At 42.8% G+C, this 23,964-nt stretch overlaps 1 protein-coding gene across 1 annotated transcript; it reads left to right on the plus strand.

The window, feature by feature from the left end:
- Positions 1-846: 846 nt before the first annotated feature.
- Positions 847-21,705, plus strand: BFSP2 (beaded filament structural protein 2; the record flags this gene model as incomplete). The annotated part of the gene is made up of 7 exons (XM_083877126.1): positions 847-1,302; positions 9,863-9,945; positions 11,880-12,036; positions 15,569-15,730; positions 19,548-19,679; positions 20,137-20,357; positions 21,154-21,705. 7 exons carry the CDS (start codon positions 847-849, stop codon positions 21,155-21,157), a joined length of 1,215 nt encoding a protein of 404 aa, XP_083733252.1. The 3' UTR covers positions 21,158-21,705.
- Positions 21,706-23,964: the final 2,259 nt, after the last annotated feature.

The raw sequence follows: 23,964 nt of genomic DNA on the forward strand, positions 1-23,964 counted from the left end.
AGCTGATCACTAGTAGCTAAAGAACAGTGACATAAAAAGAAGAGCAGGGGAAATCTCCCCTTTTCCCTGCAAAAAGTCTCAAGGATTGTTTTGCCCTTTTCTTTCAATTCACAGTTTCCTCACTTTGTCACCAGATTATGCAGCAAAGAAGTGGAAACAGGCACTTGTTGAATAGACTGATTATGTGAAGTTAAACTGACTGAGGAGGGGTGGACATGAAGGTGCTTGTCCCTTAAAATCTGCTGATACTGTGTCAATATGCCTTGGGTGGGTGGTGAGGCCAAATTGCAGAGAAACCCAGAAGCTGCAGCAGGCCCAAGGGAGCATTTGATGCTCTACACTGGCAAAAGGCTGGCTCGGCTCTGCTCAGCTGCGACCCAGGTGACTCCACAGGGGTTTGGGTGTTGCTAAGTTAGGAGATGTCTTGCTGAAGTAGACTATGTCTGGAGCAAGCCCTGGTGTAAGAAGCAGATGCATCTGTAATACATAACCTGTGTCTGTAAGGGTAGGAGTCATCCGGGTGTCAGCGCAGAAAACACCGCTGGTATTTTAACACGTGCATTGTCCTGAATCCCCGTCCCGCTGTCCCCGTAAACACCATTGTGCTTTTCATCTGCCACATTTGCAGCAGCAGCAGCAGGGAGATTTCCCCTGGAATGGGACTGCTGACCCAGCAGCCGGCCGGACAATGCGACGGGCGCTCCGGGGCGGCACAAAGCCCCCCGTTCCAGAAAGCCGTCTTTGCACAAAGCCGAAACCCCGCGGCAGCCGCGACCCGCTGGGCTCGGCACATCCCTCCCGCCAGCGCGGGGCGAGCGGCGGTGCTCGGCGGGCCGGAGCCACGACATGCCCTTGCCCAGGCGCCGGTCGTCCTTCCTGGGGCAGCAGCCCTCCGCCTCCCCCGCCGAGAGCTCGGGGCCGCCCGGCCGCCGGGTCAGCGTGGGCGGCGGGGGGAGCCTGGCCAGACCCCCCGGCGTCTACGTGGGCACCGTCCCCACCGGCGGCGTGAGCAGCCTGGGCACACGCGTGTCCCGCAGGGCCCTGGGCATCAGCAGCGTCTTCCTGCAGGGCCTCCGCAGCTCCGCCGCCGCCGTGCCCCTGGCCCCGGGGCTGGACAAGGGCAGGGGGCTCTCCTACGAAAGCCTGAACGGGTGCCTGGTGGAGTACATCGAGAAGGTGCGGGCGCTCGAGCAGGTCAACCAGGAGCTGGAGGAGCACATCAGGGTCTACCTGGACAAGAAGGCGGCCAGCGTGGGCAGCTGGGGAGCGCTGCGGGAGAGCTGGGAGGCCATCTACCACCAGGTGAGCCCGGGCGGGACAGGGACAGGGATGGGACAGGGACCGGGACAGGGACAGGGACAGGGACAGGGACAGGGACAGGGACAGGAACAGGGACCGGGACAGGGATGGGACAGGGATGGGACAGGGACAGGGACAGGGACAGGGACAGGGACAGAGACAGAGACCGGGACAGGGATGGGACAGGGACAGGGACAGGGACAGGGATGGGACAGGGATGGGACAGGGACAGGGATGGGACAGGGACAGGGACAGGGATGGGACAGGGATGGGACAGGGATGGGACAGGGACAGGGATGGGACAGGGACAGGGACAGGGATGGGACAGGGATGGGACAGGGACAGGGATGGGACAGGGACAGGGACTGGGACAGGGACAGGGACCGGGACAGGGATGAGACAGGGATGGGACAGGGACAGGGACAGGGACAGGGACAGGGACAGGGACAGGGCTGCTCAGGAGCGCCGTCTGACAGAGGGTTTAAAATCTATCTTCATAATAATTAGCATTATTATGCCTATTAAGCAGGAGAATTGCCTCGGGCATTGCCCGCATGTAATGCACCCCAAGGCGCCAAGTCTGGGCTGATTAGAACAGGTCGGGTTTTGTTCCTTTTTATTTATTTATTTTTTTTTTAATCTGTGGTTATTACACTGAGTATCAAAATCATTGAAAGAAACCTGCTAGGACTGAATGAGGTTATCTCTCAACATGATATCATTACAAGCACGTTGAGGGTTGTTTTTTTTTTAATCAGCAATTTAGATTTTTACGTTATTCCCTTGTTGGCTTAATAATATTTTCAAAAGCTTTATTTATTTAAAAATAATAATTACATGAGTACAAATGAGTGACTCCCTTCCTTTCCTTTGCCATCACCCCACCATCCCTTACTCCCACCTTCTCCATAGGGCACAAATGTTTATTGTGGGGCTGCGAAATCGTGTCTGTATTGACCTCATGGACAAGAAGGGGTTCCTTTTGCTGCCCAGGAAGGCCTTGCAGGTCCTGCTTACAGCAGTCACAGGGCTCTGTCTGCTGAAGTCTTGGAGCACCACACAAGCCTGGCTCCCCAGCTCCCAGCCAGTGGGAGCAGACAGGATTCCAAAGACCTGGAGTGTGGCATCTCACACACCTCTTCCCAGCAGTGGTTGTGCAGGCACAAAAAATGCCATCACTGTCTTCAGAAAGCCTGAAAGCCAACTTTAAATTGCCTGGGACAATTGTGTGTTCCAACTTGGGCTGGCCAGTTTTACTTTGCATTTTTAGGGCAGGTGTTCTCCTGGAATGCTACAAAAGTTGCTTGAACTCTACATGTGTTGGCATAAGCTGTTGTACAAAGATCGTGTCAGCAGAAACACCCACTTAAGCACCAGCTTTTCAAGTTGCTACCTTTCAGTATTAGTAAATGACATTACTAATTCCTGAAGGGAGCAGCTGCTTAAGTAAAGGGGTGCTCTGATCTGGGGTACAAGAAGCCATCTCCTTGAACCTATTGTCTCACTGGGGAAGATGGGAGCTTTAATAGGAGACAGGAGTTAATCCTTTGCCGCCACCATCCCATGTTCTCCAGACCAGCATCTCATTTCATAGTTGTAGATTTTACCTGTAAATCCAACAGGGATTTGTGGTTAAGACCAAAAATGTGGGATCATAGGTATTTTAGGAAGGACTGTTTGATTTTTCATTATATAAACCCCCAGTGCAGATGAAGCCGCTCATGTAATAATTTTTCATCCAAATTGCTTTCCTTTCAACCTTTCTTTGTAGTCACCCTTGCCTCTATCTCCTTTTTATGAGTGAATGAGAATATCTCAAAATGAAATCTAGCCTGAATATTGGGCTCTTCCTACAGGAAAATCAGAAAAATAAAGCCATGTAGAAATAGCATTTGTGAGTATCATAGAAAAGAAGAGAAAAAGACCAGCATCATCCATATCCATTTAACTATCAAAACACATCAGAGAACACATAAAATTTTCTGAATTGCTTCAATTAAATCAATAAAAGAGGCATCACTTAGTGGGTTTTGTCATTCACGGATGTGATCCAAGTTGTTATGTACAATTCTGATTAATAGATTTCTTTGCTTTTTTTATTAAGCATTTAACCAAAAATGAAAGTAGGACCCTATCCAGCCCAAACACCAATTAAGTAATTCGTCCTGGAGCTAATTGGCAAAATTATGCTTGCATCAACATCAAACCCATCACATTTATTAAAATAACATCAAAATCAGTTGCTGCAGAAACAGCTGAAATCATATGAAGTCAAGACCCTCCTGCCACAACACTCCCAAATAGAAAAGTAAAAGGCATTCAGGAGAAAGGTGTAACAGAAATGAGAGACACCTGGCAGATACATTCCTAAATGTAACTTCTGTAAATATATTCAGGTTTTCTGCAGGTGTCCACATCCACCTTGATTTCTCTAAGACTGGCATGCCCCATTTTCAGCTTCTTGAAAGCATCTGAGCACCCCATTCCCAGCCAGGCTCATGGGTTCAGTGGGGAGAGATGACTGGCAGCTGTAAATCCCCTTGGTGCCATTCGCATAAAGCAGCTATGAAAGTTTTGGGGGGAAAAAACCACTGGAGCAGGCACCTGGTTTAGCCCAAACACCCACAATAGAACAGTTTCTGAACAAGAAGCAGCGAAGAAAAATACACAATTGGGAGGAGGTCTAAGCAGGAGCTCTTTCCTCTTGCCCTGCTAATGAGAAGACAAGGACATGGCCACAAAGACTCCTTTGGTCTCAAAATCACAAATGGGACAGGCCCATCTCTGCAGTGGCACAGGAGAGACCCCAGCAGACCTGAAGTCCCGTTTCTCTCCTGCCCTTCCAGGGATGTGCTCCAGCATCCCAAATTTTGGGTAGTTGCATTGCTAGCAAAACCACCTTGGTGCCAGCACATGTCCCAGACAGGAGATCAGGGAAAAAACATGTCAGCGAGTGACTCAGAGGGGCTGTGTGAGTGCAGGGTCCCTCAGGAAAAACCACTCATCTTTCCTTGCAATTGCCAGAGCTCTGGCTGCAGCAAGGGATCACTGGTGGGAGCTAAATGATGGAAAGCCACCATCCAGCTCACAGGGTCAATTATCTGCCTGGGCAGCTGGCTTTTAGCAGAGCAGGTGGGCATACACTAATTGGGACAGGCACAAGATGAGAGGATTTTTGTAGGAAAAGAAGGAAATGAGAAATCTTTGCCAAGAGGAATTCATGTGACAGAAGTACAATTTCATGACGAAAATATAAATTTTACCCTGTGCATACTCTTCTTCACCGGGCTTCATCCTGGTCTTCTTCTATCTCTAGACAGATAATTCAACCTCTAATCAAATGTGTCTCTTCTGCAGACTAGGAGTCTGTTTGCAATGGCAATTCCTTCCCAGGGAACAGGGCAGCACCTGGGAGAAGTGGATGCTTGGAACAATCTGAGTGAATTTACAGAGACAAGAGGGTAGCTCAGCCTCCATGACTGTTCAATTACAGCTGCATGGGAGACACTGAGATTTATTTTGTCTATGAGATGACACACAGTGCAGTTCAGATCACAGGAGTAAACACAAAAGCAGAAGAAGGAATCAACATCCTGGACCAATTTTATCACTGCTGTGACTGATCATGACATCCTGTGCATAGTTGGGAGCATTTGACAGACCTCCAGAGCTACTTTTATTTGCACTTGGCCTTTCTATCAGCATTTAATCAGTGTGAATATTAAGCCTGGAGAATACACAAGTCTAACAGTCTGAGGAATTGCCACATTTGGACTCATACCCACTAATTTATTCAGTGCAGGGTCAGAAGAGCTGCTGAGTGTTACTTGTGACACACTCCAGCACAACAGAGTGTGTGATCAGTGTCTGGAAATGGGTGACACAGACTCTGCTACTCATCTAAGGATACAACAAACTCCCACAAAATGGCATAAAGCTTGATCAACTGCCCTACAGAGGATGGCAGTGAATTAGTTTTAATTATGTTCTCTCAGCCTCCTCCAAAAGCATAAATTTGGGCTGCCTTCACAGGCAGCTGTGAGGGGGTGTGAGGTTTTCTCCTGGTGCTTGGGCAACATTACAGTTTACAGATCATGTCTTTAAGAGGTTTCTCCTGCTTTGAGAACCAGGCATTCTTTGATGCAGTTCTGTACTTATAAAATACTTATAAGTACTTCTGTACTTATAAAATACTTGATTTATACATAAAGTTGAATTTCCCTGGATGCAGCAGGAATCAGCAAAGGAGCCATCAATCTCAGCCTCTCTCCAGGTATTACCTTACCTGAGGCGATGCAACAAATGCTGCTCTTGCAGCCTTTGAGGTTTCCTCCTTCAGGCTCTGAGAAAAGGTTCATCATGGAGAGCATGACCAAGACCATTAAGAGTTTATTGCTTGGCAGTGGGCTGCAGGCTTTTAGCCTGATTTTAGTTGTGAATTAAAACGTATTGGAGGCAATGGTCTGGTATCAACTATTGCCTTGCATGTGTGGAAGGAATGACTCGATCGACATCTGATCTTTCCCCACGGAGGCGTTGGCTTTACTGAAGTGAACTTATGAGCCAGAGAAGTTTCCATTACATGAATAATTAAACCATGAGATTCATTATCACAGGCCACATCTGAGGCCATGAATTTAGTAGCAGTTGGAAAGGATTTAGACATTTGTAAGAACAGCAAAAGTATACAAAGCTACAGATAAAGCACAGCTAAGAATTTGAACAGCACAGTAAATCTTGCCATGCCAAACTTGGCCAAATCTCTGTTAAAAATCAGAAGTTGCTAGTCGCCAGGGATAAGGAGTAAATTCTCCCTGTAAGTGCCTGTATCACTTCACACTTTATCAAGTCTGGCATCTGCCCACTCCCCTGAAGCAGCTGTTTTATCCCTGATGCCAGTTGTAACCCAGCAAATGGGCCAGCATGTTGATGCAGATTTTGATGAGACTTTTCTTCCAAAAAATTAACATTGCATTTTCATGTCCACAGAATCACAATGAAATCAAAGAAAAATGTTGCTGCTTTGTAGTTAAGATGTTTAAACCATGAATATTCGCTGTTAATTCAAGAGCTGAAAAAAATTGTGATCAAAAGGTGTATGTGCATCACAGAACCGAGTGTTGCAAGACAATGTGTGACTAAAAGGAGCTATTACTAGTAATAATATCTCCATTTTTTTTAACTCTTCCCATTTTGGCTCTTTGAATGTCACATCAGCATGAGTGACTTAAGCCTCCAAGAAGCTCTGTGAGGCAGGCCAGCACTGCCTTATGCTTTACAAGCAGAAGAGGCAATGTCTAAGTGCTTGCAGCATTGCAAGGCCTCTCATTCCCAATGGACACAAAGAAGGGTGTTTCCTAAACTGCTGCATCATGGGTTTTAGTGTGTGTGTCAGCACAGTGGCTACAAATCTGTCTCACTAATGCTGTGTGTTTGTATCCAGCTGTTGATTAATAGGAGAATTAAATCAAACAAAAGAGCTACCAAATGGAAGACTTAGATCTCTTCTTCTAGAGCCTAGGAACGGGCTTTCACAGCTCATGCAAATTAGAGGGAATTTCTCAGGAAACATGGTTCATATCATGTTAGACAGTTTTAGAAACCACTGTCTAATTACTTACCCTTCAAGTTCACTGTCAGATTTAAAGCGTACATGGGTGATTTCCAGAAGGGCTGAAAAGTTGATGTGTGCTGGTTTCCAAGACTTGCTGCCTGCAAGTCATCCCTGAAGTCTTCCAAACATTAGTTTGGGGGGTAGTTTATACCATTTTTACTTAAATGGCAGAGTTCAGGATTTTGTGCAGTTTTACAAAGCCCTGGACATTCTGACTAAGCCCTGTGCTTTAACAGTTGGTTCTCCTCTATGAAGAGGAGGGTTGGGGTATTGACTGAATCCTCAGGATTATGGTTAAAACATCCACTGTGGGGCAGATAAAAGTCACCTCAAATGCCTCAATAAATCCACAAAACCACTAATGAAAAACACTTTCAAAAACCAGTCTGTTTCCATATAGATGCAGAAATCCAGGCAGCAGCAGTTCACCAGCTATTGACTGCTTCTGCTTTTGTTGTAGCCCAAAAGCCCTTTCATGCTGGATGCAGCCTCTAAACTTTGCTATTAACGTGCCTCTGAGTGACACTGTGCAGCTCTCAGGATTTAATGTTACTTTTTCTCACAGGATGCTCCCAATTCACTCAAAGACATTAATTTTCATCAGACTTTAGGTCAGATGTTGTAACTATGTGCAATCCTTGCTGGAGGCAAATGCGTTTGTTTCAACAGAGCAGGGCAAATCACAGGGCAGCATTTCTGCTCCTTGATTGAGTCAGGAAAAGAATGAAAGCTTCTGTGAAGATCCACACATGTATGAGTTGTCAGGAAGACAAAATAACTTCTGCAGAAAAAAAGAAAATAAAGAAAAAGAAGGTAGAAAAAGAAAGCAACCAAGATTTCAGAGCTTGTGTCAAAGAAGTCCATCTGCTTCTGTGCTGACTAAATGACAATTCTCCATCCTTCATTAGAAACTCAGGTGTCCTGGTGCAAGGAGACCTGAGGACAGAAGAATAGCAGGTCCCCAAAGTCTCAGCTCTTCTCAGCTGCTCTGAAATACCACAGATGGACAACCCAGGGTTTGGGGAGTTAGGATAGTGCTGGTGAAATGGGGCTGCAAAAAATCAGGGAAACGGTAATAAGAGGTTGAACAATGAAGAGCAGCCAGTTCTGTGTGGAAATGAGCACACAGAATTCTTCTGTACTTGTGTGCTGCACAACAGGGCAGGCTGGTGTGTGGTGAGGGACCATCTCTTTGCCCACACCTGTGGCTTTTGTGACATCTCTGACTCCTGTGCTCTTGCTGCACTCCCCAATTTTCCCATGCTGAAATTGGGGCATTTTTTTTACCCCTGAGCAGCAGTATTTACAGAACCTCTCTCCTCTGTCCAGATGCTATTTTCATGAAATGTGTTAGAACTGGATGTTCTAACACATTTACACATCTCTGAGATGGTCTATTCCTTTATCATATTATTTGGAATTGGCCAAGAAATCCCACAGTTATTGAAGAAAAAGAGGTTCCCCATGCAATGGTGTGAAACAAGCTTCAGCCCAGCCACCTTCCCTGTTTTTTCGTAACAGGAGGTGAGAATTAAGAAAACCACTTTTCTAACTCTTGTTCCTCATCAGATTGAGATGTAAAGTGCTTTTAACACCTTGATCCATTATGGGCATAATGGATAGTGAAGGAACAGGTTATTTCTCCACATTTCTCCTTACCAGATGCCTTCAGGTATTACAAATTTGTTGGTCCAAACATTTGTAAGACATTTGGAGCAGTAAGCCACTCTCCATGAGGGTAAATGTTAATTACCACCTAGAAACGCTTCACTCTTGCATGCCCACCTCTACCCCATCACCAAGCAGCCTCAGGGCAGGTGAGAACATAGGGCAACAATCCCACTTGAGATCCACTTGAGATAACTTGTCTGGATGCAGCCTTGATGCTTCCACATTGCATGGTGTGTTTCACTTTGGAGAAGCAGAATGCCTTGGGTGATTTGCAATCTTAGTTACAGACTTAATTATCTAAGGAAAGATTTTTCTGCTTCAAGAACTGTCCTGGACAGCTTAAAAATCTGCTCTTATTCATGAGGTGATTTAGTTTTGACTGTAAATCTTCATGGGTGTCTTCTGGAAAAGACCAAAGAAATACTCTGTTTAGGTTTTCCAGAGTGACAGTGACTGGAGCTCCTAGAGAGTTACTTGCAGAGGTGATCACTCCAAGCCTGGTCCTGAATTCTGCATGTCTTTGGTCACCTCCATAGCTCAGTGCCTGTGTGACTCCAGGGCAGGCAGTGGCCTTTTTTATCTTTTTATCATTTTATGTAACCTTCCTGAATCACAACAAGCTGCTGAGTCACAAGCCTTACTTACCCCTCAAGTGCCTCTTGGACATTAGAGATACACCCCAGAGCCATAGCAATGATACCACAGTCTGACTTGCACGGTCTTTCCAATCAGTGTAATAATCTTTGAAGGCTTCTCAGGTCTCATATCTATGCCAAGAGCCTAGAGGATCCCATAGGAGAAGGAAAACGACGCTCTGGGAGCTGAGGAGGGCTCGCAGGCGGCAGGAGCAACAAGCATTCCCTGGCTCCCTGAGGAGGACGACCCTGAAGAGGACTGCTGATATGGGAAGTAGAATAGGAACTGCATAAGTGCTGCTTAAATTGTATCTAGAAAGTATAAGTGGGACTTGAATGATGAAAATACCTTGAGCACAGCAATGAATTTTGCCCCTTGCAAAGAGATGGTGATCAGAATAAATGTGTTGCTACAAGACGATGAGGGCTTAGGAGGAGGGAGCAGTTTGTTGACAAGTTACAGCCTATTTGCAGAGGATTTGTGAACTTATATGTACAAAAATAATTGATTAAGTTATCTGGAATGAGTCACTTTAACAGCCCCAGGATAAAGGATTATTTTCAGAATCAAAGCTGTACATCTGCTTAAGATACATGTGCTGAAGCTCTTCATTGCTTGAGCTCTGTTGTATCTTTCTTCTAGGTGGGTGAAGCAGTCCTTGAAAATGCTCGTCTTATGCTGCACACCGAGAATATTCAAGCCTGTGCTGAAGATTTTAAAGACAGGTAGTCCTGTGGTGGCACCCAGCTGGCCACTTTCTTTAAACTTTGCCTTTGTGAATGCTTAATATGTAGGGGTGTGATGCTAGGGAGTAGAATGGGCTTGTTTTTTCAAGTTCTATATTCATATTCAACTCCCTGATTTGGGAGAAAAATGATGATGGTGCTAACATTATTTTGGAAGATTTTGAAGATTCATAGTAACAAAAATGTGGACAAGCACAAGCAAAATTACCTAAGCTATTCTTAACACAGACATTTGTCTTAACACAGACATTGGTCTCTCACTGACAGGTCGGTATTCATTCAAAATTAGGTTGGCATTTTATGAAGGCAAACATCCATGTGCTTTTTAGTTGTAATTTTCAGTACTTCAGTAGCAAAACCAAGTGTTTTTGGAAGTAATAATCATTCTGCTATAGCCACAAAGTGAAAACTGCACCACTACACACATCAGGGTAGAAATGGCAAGACAAGAAAACAGAAATGGGCTGCGCTGATTTTCCTTTTCTTTACTGAGAAAAATAAGTAATAGAAGAAGATTTTAAACACTGGCAAACTACTTTTTTATTGTCTTATTGTTTGAAAAGCCTAATAGTCGTGTATGAGTGCATAAAGCTCTTTAGATTTTACTCAGGAGATGTGATCCTTCTAGCTTTTTTTACTCATAATGGTCTCATTCATTTACAAATAGCTTTTTGCAAGCTCTGACACAAAAACTGGACTTCAAACTAATTGATTTTTATATCCTATGGTTTTTATAATCTCTTAAACTTATTTTTTCTCTCTCTCTGGAATTATTTTATTTAATCATAAAACCAAAATGTGTTAATCATCCTTAAGTTTACCTTTTATTTCAGAAAGGTACAACTCTGAGATACTCATTTGGCTTTACATCCAGCAAGTCACATTCATATTTTATGTGGTTTTAAAAAGTACTTTTTAGAAGTGTCAGCTGACTTGGACAAGCAATCTAGATAACAAAAACAGTGTTGAATCAATCCACTGCATAGTGAAAGCTCCTGGGATCAGCTGCCACTCTCCCAAGTTTTAAACTCCCAGCAATGAAGGTGGCTATCAAGGAGCAAAGTGTTCCCAACTAATGGAGCAGGTTCCCAACTAACCTGCCAGCCCCTCCTGTCTAACCTTCCTGGCCACCAGGTCCCCAGGTTGGACAGGTTTGGCACAAATGTCTCCCACCCAAGGAGATTCACAATGCAATCCACGTTCTCTATGGAAAGCCTGAACCAAAAAGTTAAAAACAACAGCAATGCAGCAAGCAGTGCTGTGGAATAGAATCTGCTTGCCAAAATTTCCCTACCATTACAGCCATGGTTTGGAAGTGAGCCATTTGTTCCAACAGCAATTCTAGCTGACAAACCAACCACAGAAATTTCCTCTTTATTTTGATACTACTGGGATTTGGTCTTAGGGATGGGGCAGGACCCTGGAACATAGACCAGACTTCCATCAGCATGTCCGTTAGTAAAAGTAAGGCTTGATGTGCATGTTTTTAGTTTAACCATTTTCTAAAAGGTTTTTATGTAGACAAGTGAGTAAGTATTCTCATTTTACAGCCAAGACAATTGAGAAAAAGCCACCCATGGTGATACTGTATATAAATATCGGATCTTGCAAGAAACCATGAGCCTCTCCAAGCTTTTTATGGAATCCTATCAGATTAATAACCACTGTAGCACACACTGCTAGCTTGGCCTGTTTTCTTACATTCTGAATTAATGACAGGGCACTTCAGGCAGTTAACTTCAAGTATGAGGAGACAAGGTGACAGCAAAGTATACTGTCTTGTGTTTCTGTGTCTGTCTGGGACATATTCACTAATTAACAGAAGTAGTGTCATTCAGGAAAAAAAGACAGGTTGTACTTGCTGAGCTGTGCTGTGTTGAAGTTTGGCTTTTTTTTTTTTTTTTTCTCTGCAGGTATGAAAATGAGCAGCCATTCAGAAAGGCAGTGGAAGATGAAATTAATTCCCTCTATAAAGTGATTGATGATGCTAATTTAACTAAAATGGATCTGGAGAGTCAGATAGAAAGCATGAAGGAAGAACTAACTTTGCTGTCAAAGAATCATGAAGAAGTAAGTCCAGACTCAGGACACTGCAAAGCCAATGTGTGCCTGTTTCATCTGGTTGGTATCATACATCTAGTGCAAAGCAAACATTAAAAACTCTGCCTGCCGTGTCTGGGCGGGGGGATTTTCCTGAAACCTACTCCTCTTTCTTCCTTCTCTTTTAACTCATAGGACTAACCCCTGAGGCATGATCAAATTACTTACATGTAGGTGCTAACCCTTTCTCGTTTGGTAAATGTGAGGTGGAAGAGACGCCATCCCTTCGTTTCTTGTCAGACACCACACGATGGTCAAGGGTCTGCACAGTCATGTATGTGCACATCTCAGCTGTGGGATCTGATGGAAGGAGAAACTGCATGTGCAGGGCAGCAGCTCTGCTCCTGCTGCACTTATGTTGAGCATTAACCAGGTTCTTATGAAAATACCCTGCTTGGCTTAGCAAGGTGCTCAATTCCTAAAACTGATTCTTGCTTGAGAAACACAACATTGAAGCAAGTCACAGGGGCAGTGGCATGAAGGAGTGGCTCTAAAGTATCATCATCAAAGGTGCTGGCCAAAGCAGGTTTAATATGAGATGTGAAAGTGCAATTTAACTTTGATGGCAAGGTTTATTTTATTACTTACTGTATAATGAAGCTCACAAAGGAAAATGGGATTAGGATCAATCTAGACTGGTTTACATGGAAATCAGGGATAAAGAGGGTAAAGGTGCTAAAGGATAAAGGTTCAAAAGGATTAGGGGAGGCCCTCCCATTAAGTCATGGGGTTCAGAGCAGACCCCCTTGCTTTCTGAACTCCTGATGGAGATTAGGTGCAGCTGAGTCCAAACTTTACCTCAAATATGGTCAATGGTTTATAGCTAAAGGATTTGTCAGCACCTGATCACTGACTAATTTAACATTTACAAAATGATCCAATAGGATTTCCTATAAGCACAGCAGTAACTTAACTGTAGGCCTGGGATGGCAGTATTCATACTATACTTACTATAGGGTATTTAATTCAATTCACACACTCACACAAACAGACATGAAGAAGTTTGTACAAAAGTGCCTGATAAAAATTTCCCTCAGTTCAGTGCAATACTCAAATCAGATGCTTCTGCACCTCTCAGCAGGTGAGGGCTGAGCCTTGAGGACTAATGGGGAAATCCCAGGCCCCACCATCAGCATTTGGCAACAAATATTGAGTATTGCAACTTGAGAGCTTGCTAGCTCTGGGAGGTCAGAGCTCTCTGCCAGTCAGAGGGAGATTGCTGCCCACTGAAGTCCAAGAGATCTCAAAGGGCCTCACTCAGGACTCCTGTTTATAGAGTCCCAAGATGATTGGTTCCAGTCATCTGTCAATCTCCATCCTGGCTGTAATCCAAGATGGTAATTACTGGAGTTTTCCTCAGAAATCCTGTAACAGAAATATTGTTCCACTTGGGCTGTGATTCAGGCAAATAATATTCCAAGGTTATGCTAGGATAGCTGACTATCTTGTCCCCTTCCTTTGTTAGGGCAACAGAAGCTCCTAGGAACAAACAATGTTTCTGATAAACTCAAGGGAAGCTTAATTGCCCAGGAGCCATTGATTGATTAAGGCTGAGGTTTATAAAGTATTCCTGAAAGCACAGGGAGGCCTGAGCAAGTGGGGAGGATGTACTACCACAGACAGGCAGCCAGAAGAGGAGCCCACACTACCAAATTTTGCAATACTTTCCCACTTAATGCATTCACCAATACTATTTGCATAAAGGTGGTTTACTTTCTTCAGCAGGGATTTCAGGATTGAACACAAATCAGCATCTTTATTCATGGGGACTTGAATATGGAGTTGTTAGTAATCCCTCATAAGGGACAACAAGCAAATGTACTGGTGCCTCAAAAGTAAGATAGAGCTTGAAATGTGATGGCTCATGAAGGCAAGGAACTATCCTACCTTACATTTCTTACCAGTTGTTCCTCCAACCACAAGATTTCAGCAACACTGGCTTGCCAAGATGAGGTTGCATCACCGGCTCCCTGCTTGCATCAGTCTAATTCCAAGACTGGCATTCTGCAGAAAATAATCAGTGGCTTCATCACCAGTGCATGGCAGGAGAAGATTGAAGTTGTTTTAGATAAGAGAGTAAAAAGAAGCATGATAGAAATAAACAAGATTCTCTTTAAACCTCCAAGTAGTGTAATGACTGCTGTGAAACCAGAAAAGCTGATGCTGATGTTGTTCTCTGTCTGTAGCTATGGCTTAATGAGAGCACCACCTTGACCCTCATGTAGCCAGCAAGGAGCCACTTGCAGAGTGGAAAGATGCTTTTCTCTTTACCTTTTGGGAGTACCTGAGCATTTGCAGAACCACTTCAGCACAGGCCTGGTTTTCCCATGGCAGCAGCACCAGGGGAAGCTGCTTAAGAGAAGTCACAGAATAAAGGCTAGAAGCAACTATTGCTGAACTCTGGCACTACAAAGTCCCAACGACTTTCCTGAACTAATTCAAACCTTTCTTTCCACTGGTGCACCCACTAGCAAATCCATGCCAAGTCCTTTTGAAGCTTTTGTGAACTTGGAGTGGGCACATTTTGAGGTTTGCATTCTTGCAGGTTCATAATTCACATGATTCCCATCTATTTTTTCCAGTATTGTCACTGTCAGGGGCCATTGCTTACAAATACAATTCCCAGATGCTTTTAAACTTTTTTTTTTTTTTTTTTTTTTTTTTTTTTTTTTTTTTTTTTTTTTTTTTTTTTTTTATGCCAATAACACAGATAAGCAGGTTGGTATAAAAGGATTATAGTGCCAGACAGTTAAGATACATGTGAAACATCTCATTAATTCTTGTGTTCCTGAACACAATGTACAACTGATGTGCTACCTTTAACTGTGCAATTCTAGACCTCCTAACTCTCTACGGCTTACTGGATGTTTTTGGAGCATTTAAATGTAAAGAAGGAACAGAATGCTGCCACAGAAGAGAATCCTCATCTGACATGCACATGCATAAAGCACACACTTGTCTCACACAAGCTGCGAGGCTGTAGAGCTCCTGCTGCTTTGCACATCTTGTATCTTCCAGTAGATGCAGGCCCATGCTCCTGCTTGGTGCAGCAGCAAGGGAAGAATTTTTGATATCCTGTAAGCTGTTAGTTCCTTGGCCCAAAGTCCACACTGCAGCTTTACTGGCAATATATGTAGTGATTTCGGGTCCCAGCTGCACAGTGTGCACATGTCAGGCACTGGCTGCTGGAGAAACTTGTCACTGTGGAGAGGGCTGCTCCAGGCACTGCTTTGGTGCAGGGCTTCAGTCTCCTTTCACCAAGGGGAAAACTCTTCCAGTACTCTAGATCTGCAGGAAGAGACTCCATGCAGAAGCAAGGCAAATCCACATCTGAAAAAGAAACCATTCACTGCACTAAATCATTAATGTAGAGATACATTTTGGGACCAAATTTAATTACTCTCTCTGCTTGTGGCACCAAAAGAGCTCTTCCTTGAGCTTCTCTGAAGATACCATTCAATTGTCCAGTTCACTTTCTTTATGTTTGTTATTTTTGTTCAAGGATGTGAAGGTATTATACAAGCAGCTTGCTGGATCACAGCTGGAAGAACTTGATGTTCCCCTGGGAAGTGGCCTGGATGACATTCTGGAAAAAATCAGAATCCACTGGGAGAGAGACATTGAAAAGAATCGTGCTGAGACAGGTGCCCTGCTGCGTACCAAGGTCAGCACTCTGTAACCCACTCCAACATCACAGGATATCAAACAAACACAACATCTCTCTAATATTCTGCAATATCTTTGAGGGTTGGGTGTTTTCAGGGTTTTTTTAAAACAGAAAAGATGTTAAAAATCTAAACTATTTTGGTCCAACTCCAAAGGAGAATGCACTTTTAAATATAAAGGCTTTCTTGGGATGCACAGAGTTAAGCACTGGTGGAAATGGCCCTGCTCATATTGCAGGTATCTGTGGAAGCCTTTCAAGGGCTCTGAAATGTTGGCTAAGGAAAACAAACTTAATCAGTTGATACCTTCTGTGTAGGATAAGCCACCATTATTACCCTTCTTACTAGGGCTGTTCCTCTGCTTAATAATTTACAGGGGTCTGTAAATAAGAAGGGCAAAGCACATTGCCCTCTACACTACAGACTCCTTGTTGATTTCTCCCCAGTATTTTTTCCTTTGGCAGCAGTGGGAAAACTAGATATTAACTTAGAAATGAAAAGTGATTATGATAACCATTCCCTTTAAATAGGAATTCTCTTCTTCTGAGGCTGAGTCTCAGACAGCCTTTTAATGCAGCTTTTTCTCTGTCATGAAGGATCACTCATTTTCCAAAGTGTCTGGCTGAAGTATTTTTGCACAGCTGAAGCATTAACTTCAGTGGATGATCCTATATGTTAGAAGCCATCTCATTCCAAGTTGGCTCTTACAGCAGAGAATGGCAGAGTAAATCAGGAGAGCAATGAACATGGACAAGGGCCTTGAGGGAAAGCCTGGTGAGGAGTAGCTGAGGTCACTTGGTCTGTTCAGCCTGGAGAAGAGGAGACTGAGGGGTGACCTCATTGTGGTCTGCAACTTCCTTGTGAGGGGAGAAGGAAGGGCAGGCACTGATCTCTTCTCTCTGGTGACCAGTGACAGGACCTGAGAGATTGGCCTGAAGTTGTGTCAGGGGACGTTTAGGCTGGATGTTAGAAAAAGGTTCCTCACCCAGATAGTGTTTGGGCACTGGAACAGGTTCCCCAGGGAAGTGGTCACAGCACCGAGCCTGACAGAGTTCAAGAGGCATTTGGATGGTTTTCTTGAGCACACGGGTGTGACTGCTGGGGATGGGCCTGTGCAGAGCCAGGAGCTGGACTTGATGATCCTTGTGGGTTCCTTCCAACTCAGCATATTCTGTGATTCTGTGAAATCAGAACTGCAGCAGAGCTGTTGAAATACTTAGCAAAACCATATAAACATATACCCCTTGTCCAAGGTAAAGAGCTCCCATGGGAGGTGTAGGGGACATGGACAGCAAACAGAGAAAAAACAACAAAACCAAGGAATATGTTTGCAAACATATGTGCAAGCTCTGAGCTAATTTTCAAAATAAAGAAGAAAAATCCTGTGACAACAGTGATACCAAAATTGCTAGGAAACATACAAGAAGCCAAGCAGAGGGGTTTATCCCAGACATCCCATCAAGTTTGTGAGAATCCCAGACTTATTAAGCAAAATTTTCAATAAGTTAGTCTGTGGGGCCTGATTTTCAGCTCATACAGTCCAAAGGAAGTCAGTGACATAGTAATAAACTACACAAGCCTGGAGAGTGCCTCCATACAAAGCACATGCAGCCTGGAAAGGCCAGGGTATCCTCAGTAGCCTCTTGATCTTTCCCCAGAAAAATCTGTTCCTGACCCACTGCCAGGTTTCAGCAAAATGAGCATCACTCTGATGGCACCAAATCCTTCAGTGTTCCCACTTGCCTGTCCTGCTTGTTCCTGCTTCTCCTGTACAAAAACACCCTTATAACTTATTTCTTCCTATTTCTTTCACACCTTCAATATCTGGTCTTTTAGCTCAGAGACATAATTTGGGGAGAAAATTGATAGCTCCTAGTACACTGCTCTATCATATCTTTGATAGCCAACCCACCCCTACTCAGCCATAGTAGCCTAAGCTCTTACTAGTTTCAGTTGTTCCTGTTTTGGTTTGTTTTTTTTAATGGAACAAAGAAACAGGGTATCACAGATTTCTGGAACTATCAGTCCTGGTTCTGCACAGGTTCTGGCAAGACATTCTAGGGGGCTTGTTTTCCACAAATTAAACCCAGATGATGCAGTTTTGTGTCCCTTATCTCCTACAGACACAGATCAATTCAGATTACTACTATGTATACAGATGACAAGAGTTTAGCTTTTATCAGCTAAGCTTGTGGGTTTATATCATCTTTTGTGGTTAAGTTGTATTATTTGATTATCCACACAATGAAAAACTAGCCCTGTTCTTTTGTGACATCACAGATGGGAGAGCAATTCCCTGCACTTCTTTGCTCTTCATTACCATTTGTTTTAGTGTCTCTCTGTGAGGTTTTCCTTGGTCCCTAATATATTGATTTCCTTTTTCTGCACCTACTCGGTGGTGTACCTGTGACCAGCTCAGACCAAGGTGTTTCAAATTACTAGCACTGACTTAGATATGAGTATTCCCTCCTGGAAGGGTTTCAATCTCACCTGTGGTGAGGGCAAGCTGGATTTATAGGTAGCACCTGGGCCACCAGCAGGATGAATGTGAAAGCCAGACTTCAGGTAATGGGTGTAGGCTATAAATATAGATGCAAATCCACCTTCCCTTCCTTGTGTATCTCTTTAAAAAGAGGCATTTGCAGTCCCTGTAGCCTAAGAAGGTGCAGACTACACTCTCAACGCAATTTAGGAGACAAAATTTACTGAAGAGTGGCAGGTCCATGATCACTGGTTCACCAGGAATAGTCAGGTAGAGTTATGACTCTCTGAAGTACACCCCCAACAAAACATTTCCAGAAAACACAGGATCTGTGCAATTTGCTGGAAAGGACAGGTTTGGTGCTTGGATTGAAATTCAGCCTTCTGCAACACAGATTCTTAAATCTAAATTTCTGTTTGAGACTTAACTGGTATTTAAATGACCTTTTTCCACCAAGACTATTTCATTCACAATATGCAAGGTGTGGGGTTCACATGGTAGTACAAAAAAACCCCCTAATTTTAGTGCACGGTCCTAGGTATTTAAATTTTGATCTTATTTTTAAAATAAAAGAATGCATAATCAGAAAAGTAGAACAGGGTCAAGATTAAGTTTCAGAGTGGGATGGAAGTATTTTGCATAGTTTAATTTTAGCATCAGCCACAAAAAATGTAGGTTTTGACTGAAGAATTGTATTTTCTAGAGAGCCGAGAGCTCTGGGCTGAAAAGCCTTGATCTCAGGCCTTATTAAAAAGTATAGAAATTCTATTCTATTTTTATTAAGGTACTTTTCCCTTCACCTATTTTCAAGGAAGCTGAACTAAACACATATAAAACCCCCCAAGCCACAAGAGCAGGAAATAGCATAATTAACTTATGACTTAATTAACAGAAAATTTTTTGACCCCTGTGATATGACTTACTCTCTGACTCATAGAATCTTATGTGCAAAAAATAAGGTGTGAGTAGTTCTGAAGACTCACAACTTTTTAAGAAATACTATAGTATGGCTATAAAATGAACAATTACAGCAATGTTTTCTCTTTAGAGTTAATTTTAAACATGCAAGTATGAATTCTGAACAGCTGTTGTTGACACGGATAACATAAATACACTTGTATGCATAAGCCATTTTACAGTAAATGCCTAGAAAATATGATAATTTTGACACTAAGACGTATCCAGAATTGTTCAACCGAGGGATTTAATACACAGGAATCAAGCATAGAGTCAGAATTGCCACAAACTGTGAAAATATTACTATCAGTTTGGTATGTAAGGAAGCTAAACCGTCACTTGCGTAGGTTGTGATGACAGTCGCCTTCTCTCATCAGCAACAGGCTGAGACAGTGGCTGCCGTGCGAACCCAGGAGGAAGAGCTGGTGGAGGGACTCAGAACAGAGTTCCATGAAACTGCCTGCAAAATACAGAGCTTGCAAGCAGAAACTGAATCTTTGAGAACCTTGGTAAGGAATGATGGGTTTTCAGTGGGTGTATTCTCTGTGAACTCAACACACTTACTGAGGGGGACATTCCTGTCTTGGGATGCAGAGTTAAGAATGAATCCCATTTTCCACCAGATACTGTTTCCAGAGATATCAGACATTTCTGGCCTCCTCTTGATTGAAATGGTGCTCCAAGTGTACCACCTTTGACAACCAGGCTTCAAATTTCCATGTTTGGTGCATTCATACTCAATCTCACCGAGATATCCTGGTAGTGTAGTACTAGACAATGTGAAGAATATCTGCACCTTGTGAAAGTACTTCAAGTTTTGTAATGGTAATACCTAATACTGAGGTACCTAAAGAAAGGAATTCTCAAAATATATAGTCAATAGAGATACTAGCCAAACCTGAACAAAAATCACTATGAAGCATATGTGAATTGACTGATTTATTGTCTGCTGTTTTGCCCTTGCAGAAGAGGGGTCTGGAGAACTCTTTATATGACGCCAAGCACTGGCATGACATCGAACTGCAGAACCTAGGCTCTGTCATCTCCAAGCTGGAGGCAGAGATGGGAGAAATCAAAGTAGAAACGGAGCAGCAGCAGAGGGATCGTGAAAATCTGCTGACTAGCAAACAACAGCTGGAGAAAGACATTGCTGCATATCACTGCCTCCTGGATGGAGAGCAAAGCAGGTACTTGTCCTCAAAAGGATGGAGAACATGCTCCCTGGGAAGGGGTTGTGAGGTTGCTGGGAGCAGGAGGACTGGGGTGCTTCTCATGTTTCATAAGGCTAGCTGGTAGATAGTGAGGTTTGGAGAAGCTGCCAAAGGGGGAGAACAGACCAAATCTCATCAAACAGAGATTCCTAATCTATTGGAGATGGGTCGTTTCCAGCACCACCACAGATGGACATAGTTTGGGAACATGCCATGGGTTTCACTTCTCTGAAGGTTTGAGATGTGATATTAAGAAGTTACTACCAGGGGCTATATTAGTGGCTGCAAAAGCAGATGTGTTGTCAGCTCTTGATTTGAATACATTATGGCATCGCTCCTCCTCCCTCAATACAGTCCAAATATTATAGCTGTGATCCTGGGAAAACTCCCTTTCTAAGCTTGTAAGTTCCCCCTGAATTCCAAGGCTGGAACCTGGACCACTGACTGTAACTTTTGCAAAGAAATGTGGCTCCAACCATTAAGATTTTTCCCCTGCGAATAACCTGTAAACACCTTCACAGTGGTCAGGTTGGGTTGCTTGGTTGGGTTTTCTAAGATCCTTAATTACTCTTAGTCATGGAACCTCTAAAAATCTGATCCACAGATTTTGACTTGCTCTTCTGCTCAGGCCAGGGAGAATTTTAAAATAATCAAATCTCACTGAAGCTGGTGAGATTTCACCAGCTGAACCAAGGTAGGACTTTGTTCAGCAATTTTCCTGTTTTTAGTAGTGACCAATTTTTATTTTTATCTTTATTTTTTCTCCTTTCAGCTGATTATGAAATTCCCAGCCCATAGAAGACCATTGCCATTAAAGCAAAAGATGTCACTGCCAATTATGTTCGTGGAAGCTAAAAACTCATCAAAGCAGCCTGCTTTATTCAGTTTGATTCAACAATCAAAGTAGGTTGTAGCTTGAACAACTTTATTAGACCCTCTTCATGTAATTGCTTTGCTTACAGATTTCAATTTACTCATGTTGTTAAAATTATAATAAAAATAAAGAATATCAGGCTTTTGTTTGATTTTTTTTTTTTATTTCCCTCCAGTATTTTTCATGATAGCTGGAGGGGGTTGAATTAAGAATATCAGCTCTCCATTTCCCACCAAGTAAACTCTTTTTTTCATAGTACAAGTATTTCAAGACTGAGCTACCCCTCCACTGTGCACACAGCACCCACATGGAAATGATGAGTGCTCTGCTGTGTCACAAGACCATCAGCTCAGTAGTGTGACATCTAATTCAAATGATGCTGAAGGAGTTAAGTGCACTGTTACTCAATGTGATTAATTTTGCAACATGTAAACCAGCAGAATCATTAATCCAAGCATCCCAACAGTAGTTTGTAAACACATTTTTAAGTCTAGACTAAACTTCTGGAAAAGCTGAAGGTGCAGGAGAGTAACATCAGTTCTGCCTGCATCCAGGTTACATCCTTTTACTGCATACTGAAAGTCCAAGCCAGGGTATCAGTTTGTGCAAATTTGATATATTTTTGATATATTGATATATTTTTATATTTCTTTTTATATGGTTGCTCTTTCTTAATGCCAACATCTCTCCAAGGCAGGCCAGTCACTCTTCTTTTGAACAGGAATCCACATAGCATCAACCTGTTGGCTGACCTTAAGTTGTTTCCTGTATTTTGATGGCATCATGAGGTGAAAGATTTGCCATCTTTCACTTTTGACTTTCTTTTATATTTTAAACATTGATAACCTCATTGTGTTGCATGTGCAGTATGGTCACATAAAATGCCAAGATGGATCTTGCATTTTCAGAGAAACCTTAGCTCCTATCACACCAAATTTTAGGCAGATGGCTGGGTTTCCTTCACAAGTTTCCATGCAGCAATGAAGTTAATCATACACGTGTTTGCTGGACTGGGACTTCACAAGACCAACAGTTTCACTGGGTGAAAAGACAGTTCATTAAATGGACTCAAAGACTACTGAGAAATGCCATATATTAGAGAACACAATGGCATACAGTACAGATGAGAGGTAGACTTTGGGTATTTTGATTTTTAATTGAAACATTAGCTAAGAAGGTACTTAGATTTTAATGACCAATAAAATAAATTGGTGGCATCCTCCAAATCCATTAAACTTGATCCACCAGTGAATTACAGGAATAGGGACACAATTGTTGTCATGCCTTTTCTTGTACATTCCCTCACACATGAAAAATCTTTCCTGATGCAGCTGCTTGACAAATGATCCTTCATTTAATCTCTGCAAAACGTCCATCTGGCATGTACCACCTGCAAGATTTTGATAAAAAATTACTGGATTAAAAGATTACCCAACAATAACCGCGCCCCCCCCACCAAAAAAAAAAAAAAAAAAAAAGGCAGATGATGGCAGATTCTGGTTTTTTTTTTTTCTCATATAATGTAGGCTCCTGAGAGCAGCAATAATACCTTCTTATACACCAGTGCAGACAGAACTTACCAAGCTGAGATTTCATCAAGAACAGTGATGATGAGAGAAAATACACACAAACAGTGATACAGGAAATTAGATGGCACACATCCTTGGGCTGGGGCTAACTGGTGTTTAGGAATAATTTTTGGCATTAACAAAACCTCCCACTCATTCCTGACAGAGAAGAGAACAATCTCCCTATGATTTGAAAGTGAAGAGGGAATTTGAAAAACATAACAATATACAATCTGGATTCAGACCCATTTGCTGTCTTCCAGTGATGCTTCAGGTATAAAAAGCAACTGAGTAGCCCACTGTGAAACTATTCTTTATAAATGTCACTCAAAGAGATAAACGTGATGAAATTCTGAGTCTACATTATACTCAGATGTGAAAGAAAGATTTTTAAAAAGTTTTATTATGCCATGATCCATTATACTCCATAAAAATTAAATTTGGTTAATACCAAGATGTTTATTCATTGGAATGGAAACAGTTTCTTTCCAAATCATCAAGGTATTTCAGTGAAGTGGAGAAGTGTCTGGAAAATGAAGCATCTAAGCATAAATAATGAATTTCCAGCAGCTTTTCTCTATTTCTAGCAAAGACCAAAAACCACAGAAAATAATATTTTTGTGATAGTCCATCAGAACTCAAAAGTAGCACATCTGGCCCCTTCTAAATCAAAGTGCTTTCATATTAAATGCCAAAGCTGTTGTGAAGAAATCTCTCTGCACTTTTACACAGACTCCTGAGAGTACCTAGCTGGCTGTGCAGCCCCTCCAGGCTGCTTGAATGTTGTCTAAGCACTGACAGTCTTCACCGTGTGAGATGGGATACTGACAGCATGAGAGACTAAAGGCTTTCACAACTATTTTTAAGCACTAAGGTTCATAAACTGATTCAGCTTTATATTTATGCTCTGCTCTAGCAGTTGCTTTATTAAATACACATGATCATGTTTCCAACTGGTTTTCCTCAGAAAATCAGCACCAGAAAACAGATTTTATTATTTCCCACTGCAGTATCTCTCACACCTATATTCCTGTGAAGGAATTTGAGGCATTTGCTGTTATGAACACTCAGGATGCAGTCAGAGAGCTCAGATAATACAATCTAACAGCCAGCTGCTGCACAAAAGGACATCTCTGCTCCA

Source organism: Zosterops lateralis (assembly GCF_965231275.1).
Source record: "Zosterops lateralis genome assembly, chromosome: 1".
Classification (NCBI taxonomy): Eukaryota; Metazoa; Chordata; class Aves; order Passeriformes; family Zosteropidae; genus Zosterops; species Zosterops lateralis.